Source organism: Alosa sapidissima, chromosome 19 (assembly GCF_018492685.1).
Source record: "Alosa sapidissima isolate fAloSap1 chromosome 19, fAloSap1.pri, whole genome shotgun sequence".
In the NCBI taxonomy this organism is placed as follows: domain Eukaryota; kingdom Metazoa; phylum Chordata; class Actinopteri; order Clupeiformes; family Clupeidae; genus Alosa; species Alosa sapidissima.
The window spans coordinates 13,891,212-13,904,696 of NC_055975.1; the positions used below are offsets into that span (position 1 = coordinate 13,891,212).

At 41.2% G+C, this 13,485-nt stretch overlaps 2 protein-coding genes across 4 annotated transcripts; one reads left to right on the forward strand and one right to left on the reverse strand.

The window, feature by feature from the left end:
• Positions 1–45: 45 nt before the first annotated feature.
• LOC121693271 (putative deoxyribonuclease TATDN3) lies at positions 46–4,799 on the reverse strand. Of its 3 annotated transcripts, none has more exons than XM_042072602.1 (10): positions 4,770–4,799; positions 3,163–3,195; positions 3,004–3,077; positions 2,796–2,880; positions 2,654–2,716; positions 2,333–2,442; positions 1,975–2,030; positions 1,775–1,887; positions 1,120–1,200; positions 46–877 (listed from the first exon to the last, which is right to left on the reverse strand). In XM_042072602.1, the coding sequence occupies exons 1-10, from the start codon at positions 4,770–4,772 to the stop codon at positions 734–736; spliced, it is 762 nt and encodes a 253-aa protein (XP_041928536.1). In that variant the 5' UTR covers positions 4,773–4,799; the 3' UTR covers positions 46–733. The 3 variants fall into 3 exon arrangements, with proteins under 3 accessions (XP_041928536.1, XP_041928535.1, XP_041928534.1); XM_042072601.1 differs by lacking the exon at positions 4,770–4,799 and adding an exon at positions 3,281–3,594 and having other exon boundaries at positions 1,120–1,197; XM_042072600.1 differs by lacking the exon at positions 4,770–4,799 and adding an exon at positions 3,281–3,594.
• Positions 3,750–10,162, forward strand: fuca2 (alpha-L-fucosidase 2). Its single transcript, XM_042072595.1, has 7 exons — positions 3,750–4,245; positions 4,346–4,533; positions 5,225–5,564; positions 6,073–6,283; positions 7,266–7,456; positions 8,208–8,316; positions 9,299–10,162. The coding sequence occupies exons 1-7, from the start codon at positions 4,055–4,057 to the stop codon at positions 9,434–9,436; spliced, it is 1,368 nt and encodes a 455-aa protein (XP_041928529.1). The 5' UTR covers positions 3,750–4,054; the 3' UTR covers positions 9,437–10,162.
• Positions 10,163–13,485: the final 3,323 nt, after the last annotated feature.

Here is a 13,485-nt window from a genome sequence, read left to right on the forward strand (position 1 = left end):
CTGTATTCCCAAATGGTGAATGTAATAACAAAACCAGTCAGTAAGCATTGTTCAACACATTTATTCGAAAATTACCATTCACAAATCTGGTGGTAATGTGGTGTATAAATAACTGTGCATATAGTATGTACATTATTTACTGCAGCTTTTGAATGTATCCAGTATTCCCAACAAAGTATGCAATATGTATCAGACAGCTGAGAATGTCAAATGGTGAAAGTGCCGGGGTCTCAACTGTATGGCTTTGATAGGTCCACAGGGTTTGTTGAAATGGGTTTGTGAAAATTAACCAGACCACTGGAAAAGTGATACCTTCTGAATCTTTTTCTAATCTGTTAATTGACCAAGGTCAAGCGCTGATGGTGGGGAAACTTATTTTGGTTTTATATCACCATAAATGTAAATTATGGATATGACCCAAGGTATATATTTACCAATATGTGGTTTACCAATATGTGCATTATGTGTTTTGGTTGAAATTAAATAGCTTCTGCGATGATTCTGAGAGCATGGCAAAAACATGCTGTTTCCAAATAAACTTGGGCATTATATGCACTTTGTTTTTTTTTTCTCTTTAAGACCATCAATATAGTTGATAACATTTTACAAGCCCTGAATAAAAAAAGAATGTAAGGCATGTCGCTTTACCACTGATAACCATCAAGCAGCCAGCAGAACCATTGGAACACTTTGAGGACATGGTTCAAACGTTCAGTGATGTGAAGCTAATCATTCATATGGTCAAGAATGTCTTCAGTCTGGGAAAGAGACGAAGAGCATTCTGCGTAGTCACCTCCATCACCCTCTCCAAAGGAACACCTTTGATCTTGGCGATGTACTCTGCACATATGGAGATGTTCTTTGGTTCATTTCTCACCTGCGGAGCAGACACAATAGATCACTTCATGTAGGCTATTGCATTAGCCAAGACGCAAGAATGCTGCAATATTAATTGAATGCATCGATTTTTATCTGGTCGTCAGAGTGAAGTTAAGTAGGGAGCCAGGTTTTATATCAAAACTACATACTTTAGTGTCACAGGCATAACAAGTATAAGGTTTACATCTTCAACAGGACTAGTGGGATGATTGTTGAGTGACTACTTATACTGTACTCTACCTGCTTCTCTGGGCCCAGGGCAGGAGAATCTGTCTCCAAGCACATGTTCTCTAATGGTAGCTGTTTCACTAGTTTTTGCTTCTTAGTGGAAAAAAGACAATTATTACAGTCATCAATAAATACAAACATACATACATACAGAATCAACCACACCATGCATGTAACACATATTTGGTCAAATGAATGTATGGTGTGGTTGATCCAAACATTTAATTTCAAAATAATCTGAAATAAAAACACAATGACCAATGATTCCAATAAGGACCTGGAAATGCCAGGTTAATGTGTTATTTTGTTCAATCTGAACAGTGGGTTTTCTACTTGAAAACACTGTCACAATAAAGTTACTTTAGTAGGGTAATATGATTCTAATACATATAAAAAATATAATGAGTTCTGGTTCCCTAATTAAATCACAGTGTTGAAAATAGCCGTCTCATCATCTTTAGACCTTTTGTTCATCATTAGACTCAATCACCTTTGGATATTCAAACCGTCTTCATGGTGGAAAACTACTTATAAATGTAGCAAAACAGCACATTATCAATGATCAGACACAATGTAAATCTGAATTCTGAGACAAACATACATTGAAGAACTGAAGGCTATTGTTTAAGCACATTCTCTAAAAGGGAAAAGATGAAGCTGTGATTACCTGTTCACTTCTTATGATGGAAGGAGGTATGGAAAAGAAATAACCAGCCTTTACACCCTCCATTGCAACTGATGGCTTTCCATCAAATGCATGAAGCAAAACATTCTCTGCTCCTGTGAATAAAAGAAATGACATTCTTTGTAATAACTCAGCTAGTGAAACTGAATTATGTTAAATGTGCAAGATGAATTGTCATTGACCTTGCTCTTTTAGAAGTTGGATTGTGGGGCGGCCAGCAGATCTTGAATGGACATTTCTGTGAAGAGCATGACATAATGTAAAGTTGCTGTTATACAAGAGAATGAAGCACAATACAATACTACTGGGCATAAGTAAAAAATAAAGTCTAAATGTCATGCTGATACATACATAAACACACACATACATACTGTAAATACAAACATAGATGCAGTAAAATACATACATACACAAATACCAAACATACGACAACAAAGCAAACAAAAACTCCTGTATTGTGCATGTATACACTTTTGTGTCTACAGAAGCATCTGCTGACTGACCTGAGGAGTATCCTAAACATAACTTTAGCAGACTTACAGGGGAAGGCCCAGTCGTTTGGCAATCTCCACCTGACGAATAAGCACCTGTCTTTGCTGATCCTTTCCGTCATCAGAGCTTACAAACCTCGGAGTGAAATCCAGTCCTACCTGTGGGCAGATAACAGATTTCGCCTGTCACAGCAAATGTAAATCACATTTGAAGTGAGTCCATGTCATAGAGGTAAGGTTCGATTTCTTTGTCTTGTCTATGTGCTATACTATGTCTGCACACTTTACAATTCATCATAATATTTGTAATGACAATGCACCTCCTGAACATATGGACATTATGATTGCAATACCACATCAACATTCTCACCTCTCCAATAGCCACAAGGTTGTCTTTGTATTTCTCAATCTGGGGCAGAGCTGCATTAAGATCCTGCACAGCACAGAGAATGTGATTACAAATGTGTGTGTATTAGACACTAGAGATGCATGCATGCGCAAGAGGGTCTTACCTCAAGGACAGCCCCCCTCTGCTGTGTCTCATCCACTGCCTGGACGGGATGGACTCCAAGGCAGGGCAGGATGAAGCCAGAAAACCTGTCAACCGTTTAAATGCTTATTTCCCACCATTTTTATCTCATCTATGTGTGATAGATGTGCTTATGCGGTCTCCAGAAGAGGATTATGTTTTGTCAGCTGCGTAGGCCTACGTCAAATTACCTCTGGGACAGCTCCATGATTTTCTCAAACTCTCCTGCATGTTCTGCTACAGCCAGAAGTGCTACAATCCCCGCCTGTCACAACAAGCCAAAACAATGGTGACCGAACATGACAACGGTAAAAACACTTAAAATTGGATAGGATTGTGGTGGAACCTACTTTCTTAGAATTCTCAACGACAACATCGATGTCCTAAAAATGATCAAATGAATTAGGTAGGCTAAATGCAACAATAATATCACAGTGATCTTAAGACAGATATAGCGTTTCAACATACGTTGTCAAACTCTGCAGCAGAAATGTGACAGTGGCAATCAATGTATCCCTGCATGTGTGCAATGTATCAAACTCAGTGCTAGTTAAAAAAAAAAAAACATTTTTGTATTCAGATCAGTCTATTAAACAGTACACATGTATCTCCCCTTGTCACACAGCAACAGCTCTGCTTGCAGCCTTGCACCGCCAGGCAAACCGGGTGTGACATCTTCAATCCAGCGTCAGTTTTAAAATAAAAGTAATTGAACAACAGTTGGCTATCGTGTTTCATGCATCATTACGCCATGTTCAATCTCAATGTGTTTAGTGTATTTTTACATTCGTTTAATAAATCTCTATGGAGTTTGGCGCCCATCAGAAATTAGCCTATCTGTGCGGATTGGTTGAAGTTGATGCACCGACTTCTCGCCCTCTCTCCGCCAATGAGACTAGGGGAAACAAAACCCGGAAGCGCGAATGGAGCAAAACAAACCGGTTACAAAATAACCTTCTTTTGAGTAGAGTAGAAATTTTGTTTCCAACTTTTCGAAACATTCGAATAAGATTTTTTGGAGGGGTTCAGCATCAGGACAAGCTGAACAGATATGGACGCAGACTAAATTTCTTCAAAACGCATGAAAATACATTATTTTTCAGAACAACCCTCTTCCCTTTCTTCATTCCGTAGTGGTTTGGCATCATATGATAGTAAAGTCATATGACATTTGTTTCCTTATTGCCTACAAGAACGCTCTTGTAGTAGGCCTAGTACCTCATTTGGACGTTTGTAGGTAGGATGGCCGTCGTTCATAGAGTTGGTTTTGTTATATTGTTGTTTATGGTCACTTACTGCACGTGCAGATACGAGCCCACCTGGGAATCCATAGACTCTCGACCGATTCCAGGATGGTATGATGAAGCCAAGGTTGGCATTTTCATACACTGGGGAGTATTCTCTGTCCCAAGTTTTGGGAGTGAATGGTTTTGGTAAGTGATTATCAACATAGTCTAATACACCTTTTAATTTTGATGCAGCTTTTCAGACTATTAAGTTGGAAACATAACATTAACATTGAACGATTTGCAGGTGGTATTGGCAGGGCACGAAAGTTCCACACTACGTTAACTTCATGAATAAGAACTATCCTCCTGGCTTCACGTATGGTGATTTTGGACCCATGTTTACAGCAGAGTTTTTCAATGCCAAACAGTGGGTGGACATATTTGCTTCATCGGGAGCTAAATACATCGTTCTTACTACAAAGCACCACGAAGGTGAGAGACCATTTTTCTTACAATGAATAAAAACAGCATTTGTACATGTTTATTTAATTAACTAAATCAGATTTGGACTTTGGGACCTTCCATGCTCTCTGCATCTGTAGACTCTTTACTTGCAGCTCATATTGAAAATCCATGCAGGATTTATGCCCATAATGGAAGAGAATGCACACTAGATGTGTTTGTCTGAGCTGCAAACTAATAATGGGGATAAAACAGATAAAACATACCATTATAGGAGTTAAAAATAACTCAACACCGCTTGTTTAAAGTCCTCCATGGTCGATGTTGGCATAGTCACCTGATTGGGAGTTATTATGTATCAACAGTACATGACCTGAATAATAAAAAAAAAACATTATGCTATGGGAGGAGAGGCTCAGCGCTAGGGGTGAAGTTACTCTTTCAGACTCAACAGATCTGTACAACTAGTTAATCTGAAATGGTCAGGCTACTCATGGATATGGTGCACCACATAATGGACTGGATAGGACCTGTGCATGGTCTCTTCAAGAAAATCCTAAATAAACAATTTTGTTTTATCAATTTTATCTAAATTTTGAAACTTATGTTATCAGAGCACCAAAGAGGCATATAACTCCCCTTTATAAATAAAATCTAGGCCTGTTAGAGAAATATGTTCAGCATTATCATTATGACCTTTATTATTGTATCACCTCTTTAGGCTTTACATTATGGGGCTCAAAGAATTCATGGAACTGGAACGCAGTGGACGTGGGACCACGGCGGGACCTGGTAGATGAGCTGTCCACGGCCCTACGAGATCACACCAGCCTGCACCTGGGCCTGTACCACTCCCTTTTTGAGTGGTTCCACCCACTCTTCAATCAGGATAAAGCCAACAGCTACAAGACCAACTACTTCCCCACCACCAAATCCCTGCCTGAGCTCTATGACTTGGTCACCAAGTTCAAGCCTGAGATCCTGTGGTCTGACGGGGATGGAAATGCTCCAGACTATTACTGGAACAGCACTAGCTTTCTTGCGTGGCTCTACAACGACAGGTAGACTGGGTGATGGTGTGGGTTGCACTTTTTCAGTTCTGTTTTTCTGTAGAAAGTAGGAACATGCTGACCAGAGACCAAATTTCCCTCACAGGATCAAAAGAGTATATATACTTATACTTATACTTATACTTTGGGATGTACCATGAAATACCAGTTCCCAAAGCAAAGAAAAGCAGAGTACACAGACATAAAACAAAGCTGTCCGCCTTTGTGTTGTCTATTTATAAGCCTGTCATCCCAGTGGATTTACATCTGAGTGGTCATCAGTGGTTTGAAAGTACTGTTGCATTAAAACAACTTGGCTCTTCCTGAAAGATGACTAAAAGCTCAGAAAAAAAGGTTGCTGGCACCCTACCTTAAGTCATCCCCTCTGATAGCATTACTTTAATATGAATATTGTATAGAGGCACTTTTGGGGAAGATGATTTCTTTGGCAGGAGAGTATTATTCTTTTTCAACTGACTGATTGGAAACTCTTTCATGTGACCGCGGTTGTTTTTTTCAGCCCAGTGAAGGACACCGTTGTGACCAATGACCGATGGGGATACGGCACCATCTGCAAACACGGAGGCTTCTACACCTGCGCCGACCGCTACAACCCTGGGCACCTGCTCAAGCGCAAATGGGAGAACTGCATGACCATTGACCAGAAGTCATGGGGCTACCGCAGAGAGGCAGTGCTTCAGGACTACCTCTCCACCGGGGACATCATAAAGGTGAGCAGTATGAGAGAGACATTTTGTAATGATGGTGTTAGGATTATGTGCTTGACTTGGGGAAAAAAATAGTATACTCCCATCGCATTTGTTTGGGCTGTCTGGGACGTGAATTATTTATTTGTATAATAAAGTGTAGGAGACCTAGTCAATGAAGAATGCAGATTTATATAGCTGTGCACTGGAGAGAGACAATTCATAAGAAAGTAGCTCAGTGCCACTCTAGCATCTTACATCTCTATCTATACAAGGAATGGTTTTGAATTTGAGTATCCCTCATATTCTGAACAGAATGAGACCGCGCACTCTAGCAGCTCATACGCCAATAGTTTAATAAAAAACAATGTTTAGGCCTATGGCCTTTCTCAGGTCTTGAGTATTCCACCAGGTCATGACAAAGCATATATTACCAGAACATGATCGTGCAAATCCGACAAGATAATAGCAAAACATTTATCTTGAAATGCACTTGAAATGTGGTACGGTGACCCTACAGACATTCTAGTAGACATATTCCCCTCTCCTTGTCTGATAACACAGACTCACACAGACATAACAAGAACCTAATCATTGGGTAGAAGAGTTAAACTGAATCAAACTTATCTTGTGTTCTGTGTATGACCATGATTTGTGATTCATGGTTGTACATAGAACACAAGATGAGTAGATTTAGTTTAACTCTTCTACTCAACCAAAGTCAGTTCTTGATCAGCATTCTGATCAGTCTTACATGTACATTGTGTATCCATAAATTAAGGCATATCATTTAATGCATGACCAAACACAGTTTGAAGCTTATATCAGTGAAATAGTCCAGTCTTTGCAGTTTTGGACTCCTATGTTATAACAATCCTGGGTTGGTCTAACTAGCTTAGAGAGTCACTTGACAGGTTATGAAATGGATGGCCCTTTTATAATTAAAATGGGAAATGCCAGGGGATAGAAATTACTTGACAGCTTTATGTACTGCTCTGTGTTACAGACACTGGTGGAGACTGTGTCTTGTGGTGGGAATTTGCTGATCAATGTGGGGCCCACCCATGACGGACGCATCGCCCCCATCTTTGAGGAGCGTCTGAGACAGATGGGCCAGTGGCTCAAAGTTAATGGGGAGGCCATCTACAGCACCACTGCATGGAGGGCCCAGAATGACACAGTGACCTGTGGCGTCTGGTCAGAGACTCAGATACACTTACCAACCCTTTCATCCCAACTTACACTTTGTAGTGCTGGTTTAAAATCTGAATCTAAATATTAAAATTAAACCAAATATTAAAATTGGTGTCAGCTGTAAAAAACAACCTCTGGTGTTCATACACAGTCAGTATTCCAAGAAGATTAATTACAAGCCTGGCTAAGTTAATGCAGAGTAAGTGGTACACCTCCTAATAGAGTCCTATGGGTTTGTTTTGCAGGGGAAATGAAGCCAAGGGGCTCTTGAAGGTTACCACTTACTTTGAGCTTAGCTTGTCACTAGTTTACATTCTTGGAGTACCCCCCTGGCTATGAAACATATATAGTGACTCAGTTTTTGCCATAAACAATCCGAGCCAATAATTGCATTGGCTCTTGTGCTCATACTGTATATTGACAGCCTTTTGTGAAACTGAAACCGAACTGAGCTGCAGATTTAAGTAAAGAAAAATAGTCTCTTCAAACCTCATGTACAGACATAAATCTGGAAGAGCTGTAAAAGATTCTAAGGTTGTTTAGATTGCTCAACAGTTAACAGTAGGCATTTCAGATGTATAGTTCATATATGCGTGGCAATGGCAGTCTAAACTGATAAATAACTCTGGTTTAAAAAGTGTAGTCCCCTTACACAAACTTAAGACCTTATCTGTGCTATTATGGTATATCCATGTAACTACACATTATCTTCATGACTAATATGCTTCTCGTGTTTTTCTGAATTTATATGCAGGTACACTGCCAAACCGCAGGAGAAAGCTATCTATGCAATCACCCTGTCCTGGCCCACTGATGGATCTATCATTCTTGGTGCACCTAAGGTCACTGAAGGTCAGACTCAGGTGAGACACTGCACAATGAGCTACCTATTCTCACAACAGAGAGGGGAAATTCCTTGAAGCCTTCAACCGATTTGATTGCAGGACACACACTGTAACCAAAACCTTTTTGTGTTTGGTTTGTGATCAGAATATCAGTCACAGATTTTTTTCTAATTGATTCGAATTATTTATTGTGTTGTGTATGCATACACCTTTAGACTACACTTCTGTGCTTCTGTAAATGGTGCATGTGAATGCACTTAAGCAACATGTTTGGTGATGCATGAGATTCCCTAAGTTTTGAATTATGATGTATGCGTATAAGAGGCTCTTAGAAAGTGTTTGTAATACAGCAGTATGATATGATGTTAGTGATGGAACCATTTATGTTTTTATTAGTGGTATAACATTTATGTTGTTCATCATGACAATGTCCATTGTTTCCTCTCAACTAGTGTCAGGTTCAATGTGCAGCACTGAAAGAAGCCTTGCCTTTTATATCTTCACTATTTAGTGAAATAAGATAAGATTGAACTCTGACGTCCTTATAAAATGTAGCCCGGTGGATCCTGCATGACCAGTCTACTGTTTACAGAAAGCTCATCTCAAGTTTGGTAGTTAAATGAGAGCTTAGACAAATAAGGCTGACTTCTTTCCTTCTCACCTACAAAACCCCACCTACAGTGGCAAATGCCCCACTCACCAAGGCTTGTTTCTGTTTGAAGATGCATTGCTACTTCAAGCTCAGTACATCTCCGTAAAGCGATGGAGTGGTTTGGAATGTTCAACACAAAAGCTACTAATCTTTTCTGGCCATGTTTAGACCACAGCTGTGTGGTGGTGGTGGGGGAGGTGAAGTGCACCAAGGCTATGATATGAGTTACTCCTCCCTCATGTTTCTCAATTGCCTATTGTGTGCGTAGATCGCAGGTTCCTCGTGAGCATACCACATCAGGTGAGGTCATAGATTTCACTTCATGTCGTTTCTTTCCCTGTGCCCCAGGTGGCGCTGTTGGGCTACAAGGAGCTGAAATGGGAGCCGGTGGCAGCTGGAGGTCTGAGGGTGTACTTGCCTCAGCTCTCCCCATCTGAGATGCCTTGCTCTTGGGCCTGGACACTGAAGCTCACTGGTGCCTCCTAGAGGAGAAGAAGATGACAGTGAGAAATGACCGAGTTATGAATGAAGCACAGGATATGAATGAATGTGGTTTAAGTGCACAGAGGGTCATCTGGATCAGAGACTCGAACTGAGCCATTGTTTTGATTGTCATGTTTCAGAATACACAGGTGACATTTAAGTCCACCTGTTACTGGATTATTATAGATTATTGCATAGATTTTTAGTTGCATTAAGGTGTAAGGTTTTTTTTTTCAGAGGGACCTATTAAACAATGTTTTATTGATGCACATATTGTGTTACTTTTACAGTTAGATGTAAGATTTTTTTTTAATGCAAATCTTTTTTTAGAACACTGATTGTGCACTATACATTTTTAGTTTTGAGGTTGGTTATAAATGCACTTTGGGGGATGATAGTAATTCTTAGTAAAAGTGAAAAGATGTAATCAAGGTGGCATGGTTTTCTCAGGGTTTGTTGGGGTGCCTCAGAAATGGTTTGGATAATGAGTTAGTTTAGGTTTGTGAAGGGATTACAATGGATGGAAAGATGGGGGGGTGATATTGTCATTATTGAATGTGCCTGCACTGCGTTCTTGATCTGTTTTTGAAAAGGGATCCTTATGATTATATAGGTTTGTCAGAACTGTGACATTTTAATCCACCAATTTCCTTAATCATTCCATGTATGATTTCTGTACCCCTTTTTAAAAGAAGATGTTTTTGTAATAAATTATTTGGATGTGCTTAATTTTGCCTTGGACTGTATCTTTTGGTTTTCCACTACAGACACCGTATTGTTTCTTCTTAAAAGCTGTGGGTATTTGGGGAAGTGCAACACCATTGAAACCTGTGATGTCTCTCTATAAGAGAAAAGAAGGGTGTAAAACTGTTTGTACTGCTTGCAGGAAGAACATTGTTGACAAAAAAAGAAGAAAAAACAAGCTGAAAGTTCTTGTCACATAACCACTCATGAAATCTGCCTGTTTAAGCTCATGCAAGAGCCCCCCTGATGAAAGCTGAAGGTATAAGCTGCTGTTACCAAGGCTGTATGATCATAAGACAGCTTGCCTCTGGAGAGACGCCTAAATCGTGACTGAAAGGGAGCTGATTGACGCAAAGCTTCTTTCTCTTCACAGGAAGCGAGGGAGGAGTGGAGAGTGTGAATGACCCATCATGCCTGGCAGTGTGTGGGGAGTCTGATGAGAGCACACACATCAGACTGACGCACATACTCTCTCGCTCCCTCTCTCTCTCTCTCACTCCCTCTCTCTTGCTCCCTCTCTCTCTCTCGCTCTCTCACACACACACACATTCCCACTCACACACATTCCCACTTCCCTCGCCTCTTTCAGACACCTCCGCTGAACTGCCAAGAATAGCACCGCACTGTTTTTCAAGATCACAAGCTGGGCGAACACACGTCAGAGCAGGAAAATAAAGCCTGTGCGCACTTGTGACAGCTTTACAACATAAATGTAAAGATGTTGATTTTTTTTATTTATTATTTTCTTCTCTCTTGAAAAAACGTTCAAACAGCACGAGCATATCTTTTTTCCATCACCCCCCCCCCACCCCCCTTTTAATGCTGGTGGTTTTTCTCTCAAACTGTGGCCAGACGCAGCTTCTCGGATGGCTAGAGGAGGTCTGAGTGCGTGTACTCTGGCACATGCTGGGGTCTCTGTTGAGACAGCGTCTGTGGGAGCCAGTAGGGGGTGGGGGCTCTTGAGTCTGTTCTCCCTGACAGAGAGGGGGACAACAAGGGGATCCTCCACTTCAGAAGCTATCAGACTGCAGATATCAGCCCGGCTCCGATATGCTCTGTAGCCGTACAGTATGTCTGAATGAAGGCATTTTTGGTGGGTTTTTGCTTTTTCGTCCACTCCTGTTTGAATTATTCTTTCAGGGGAAGCACCCAAAATGGATGATCATATCAAATCTCCCATCAAATATATTGCTGTCAATATCTGCACTCCTCTTGAGCATTCACTATTTGAAGTAATCGTCCAAATGGGTTTAACATGCAAACTTTCACATGCAAACTGTGGTTTGTTGAATAACAAAATAGGTAAAGCTGCCCATGTAGGTTTCTCCCTGCTGCAGACACCTCTCTATTGTAGAGTTAAAAGAGGAACACCCTCTCCAACACCTCTGTATCAGGATACCAGGAAATATGGACACGTGTTCCAGGCAGTGGAGGCTAATGAACACATGACACCTATTACACCCCCCCTGGCCTCCACTCTCGGCGTAACGCCCACAGCCCTTGTGGGTTTCCCCGTCAGTCAGCTGGCTGCTTTTTTATGTGCGTCCATATGTGCAGCACTGGGGTCAATTAGTTACAGCTTTTAACTGCTGGATGGAAAGTATGCTACATCTGCTGCTATGTCTGGAATGGCGATGCCTGTTATGGGTGTAGACTCCTCCGGCAGCTCTCCACAAACAGCGAGCCAGACAACTTCTCCTTTATCTCAGATTTCATCGCTTGGATTAGGAAGGGAAAGGAAAGTTGGGAAGTTGGTGTCAAATGTGTTTGTTGTTGATAAGATGTATTAGTGGTTTGTAGTATCTGAAGTCCTCCAGGAGTTGGGCATATTGGGAACATTTGCTCATCCCTTTAATGCGGATTTGTGGAGCATATTTACATTTGTTGTGCACAAGAAATTAAAAATTCAACAGCAAGCCTCAAATGGCAGCTTGTGATAAAAGCCCATCACCTCTGATGTTATTTTTAGAACAGCATGATCACCTTACCGTGTACGTCAACAACAATTATGACATCATGACAGCTTCTGGGCGTCCCAGGTCATCGTGTGTGAAGAGACGTCTGACGTTCCCTCAGTTCTTTTGGATCAAGCATGCAGCTCTGTTCAAAGGCCCATCACCAGAGCTGACTGGAGGTGTACTGCAGTGGATGTGACAGAGCTGGGTTTTTTTTCTCCCTCTCTCGCTGTCTCTCTTAACTCCTCTCTGGAATATCAGCTCTGGAAAGTGCTAATGTTGGGCTCCTGCACATGCCATAAGCTAAATCTTCACCAATGTTAACGAGCCAAGTGAGGAGACACACATGCAGTCTCTGTCTTTATCTCTCCCTCTTTTTCTCCCGCTCTCTCACTTTCTCTCTCTCTCTCTCTCTCACCCACACACGCACACACCCACCCACACATACACACACACACACACACCCACACACTCACACACACACACACACTCACTCACACGTGCACACCCTCCCACACACAAAATTAATTCACTGTTAATTAATGCGGATGAGATGAGAAAGAATAGCATCAGTGTGATGATGCATGATGAATCCTTTGGCCTTATCTACAGTAGACCACACCCCAAAGCTGGAAACGTCCAGATGTGAAATAAGATGTACAGCCATCACAAACACTGCAGCAAATGTCATTTATAAGACTATTTGCAAGGCAACTTGAAGAATCTAGTTAATGCATTCCCAAGTGTCAGTCAAGACTCCGGTCTGAAGGTTCAGGCATTTTCATGCAAAGCTCAACACCAGTGCAAGCAAGGGGGAGCTGCAAATGTGTCAAAAATGGAACGGCCGTGGACGGTGAATCACTAAGATTTCTGACGTTGTTTCAGAGTTAACTATGCTGAATGGTGTGGACACAGAGGTCATCAGTGGGTGTGGTGTCAAAAATTCTGCAGAGTTTGCAGTTTTATCATAACATAAATACACAGATGAATAAAGACGTGGTGCCGCCAAATACATCTACAGCAATTCCTTCCTTCCTTTTCAGTGGTATTTTTCACCCTGTGAAGACAAGCAGTATATGTTAGATTTTGCAAGAGGGAGTCACCCAGTGTGTTTACTGGAACAGGAAGGAACTTTTTTTTTTCAGAGGCTATTAAATGGCCAGCAACTGTAACTTATAGTGCATGTAAATGGCCTGCCTGCCAGCTGCCGTTGGTGTTAAAAATGCAATGTCTCTCAGGAAGTCACAGTTTAGGAGATAAAACTGCATGGAGTTTCCATTCAGTCTGTGTCTTCAGAGAACAACAACGGAGCCATGGACACAGTGTTTCAGTGGAGACATGTGCACGACAGAC

What these genes read in the sequence shown, in the direction of transcription:
- LOC121693271 (XM_042072600.1), bottom strand. Translation starts at nt 3,334, where the DNA reads ATGCAGGGATACATTGATTGCCACTGTCACATTTCTGCTGCAGAGTTT. An exon ending in AGAGGGGGGCTGTCCTTGAG is followed by an intron (nt 2,717 to 2,795) that starts GTAAGACCCTCT and finishes TGTGCTGTGCAG; the next exon opens with GATCTTAATGCAGCTCTGCC. An exon ending in CCAACTTCTAAAAGAGCAAG is followed by an intron (nt 1,888 to 1,974) that starts GTCAATGACAAT and finishes TTTTATTCACAG; the next exon opens with GAGCAGAGAATGTTTTGCTT.
- fuca2 (XM_042072595.1), top strand. Translation starts at nt 4,055, where the DNA reads ATGGCCGTCGTTCATAGAGTTGGTTTTGTTATATTGTTGTTTATGGTC. An exon ending in TTTGGGAGTGAATGGTTTTG is followed by an intron (nt 4,246 to 4,345) that starts GTAAGTGATTAT and finishes AACGATTTGCAG; the next exon opens with GTGGTATTGGCAGGGCACGA. An exon ending in TACTACAAAGCACCACGAAG is followed by an intron (nt 4,534 to 5,224) that starts GTGAGAGACCAT and finishes TCACCTCTTTAG; the next exon opens with GCTTTACATTATGGGGCTCA.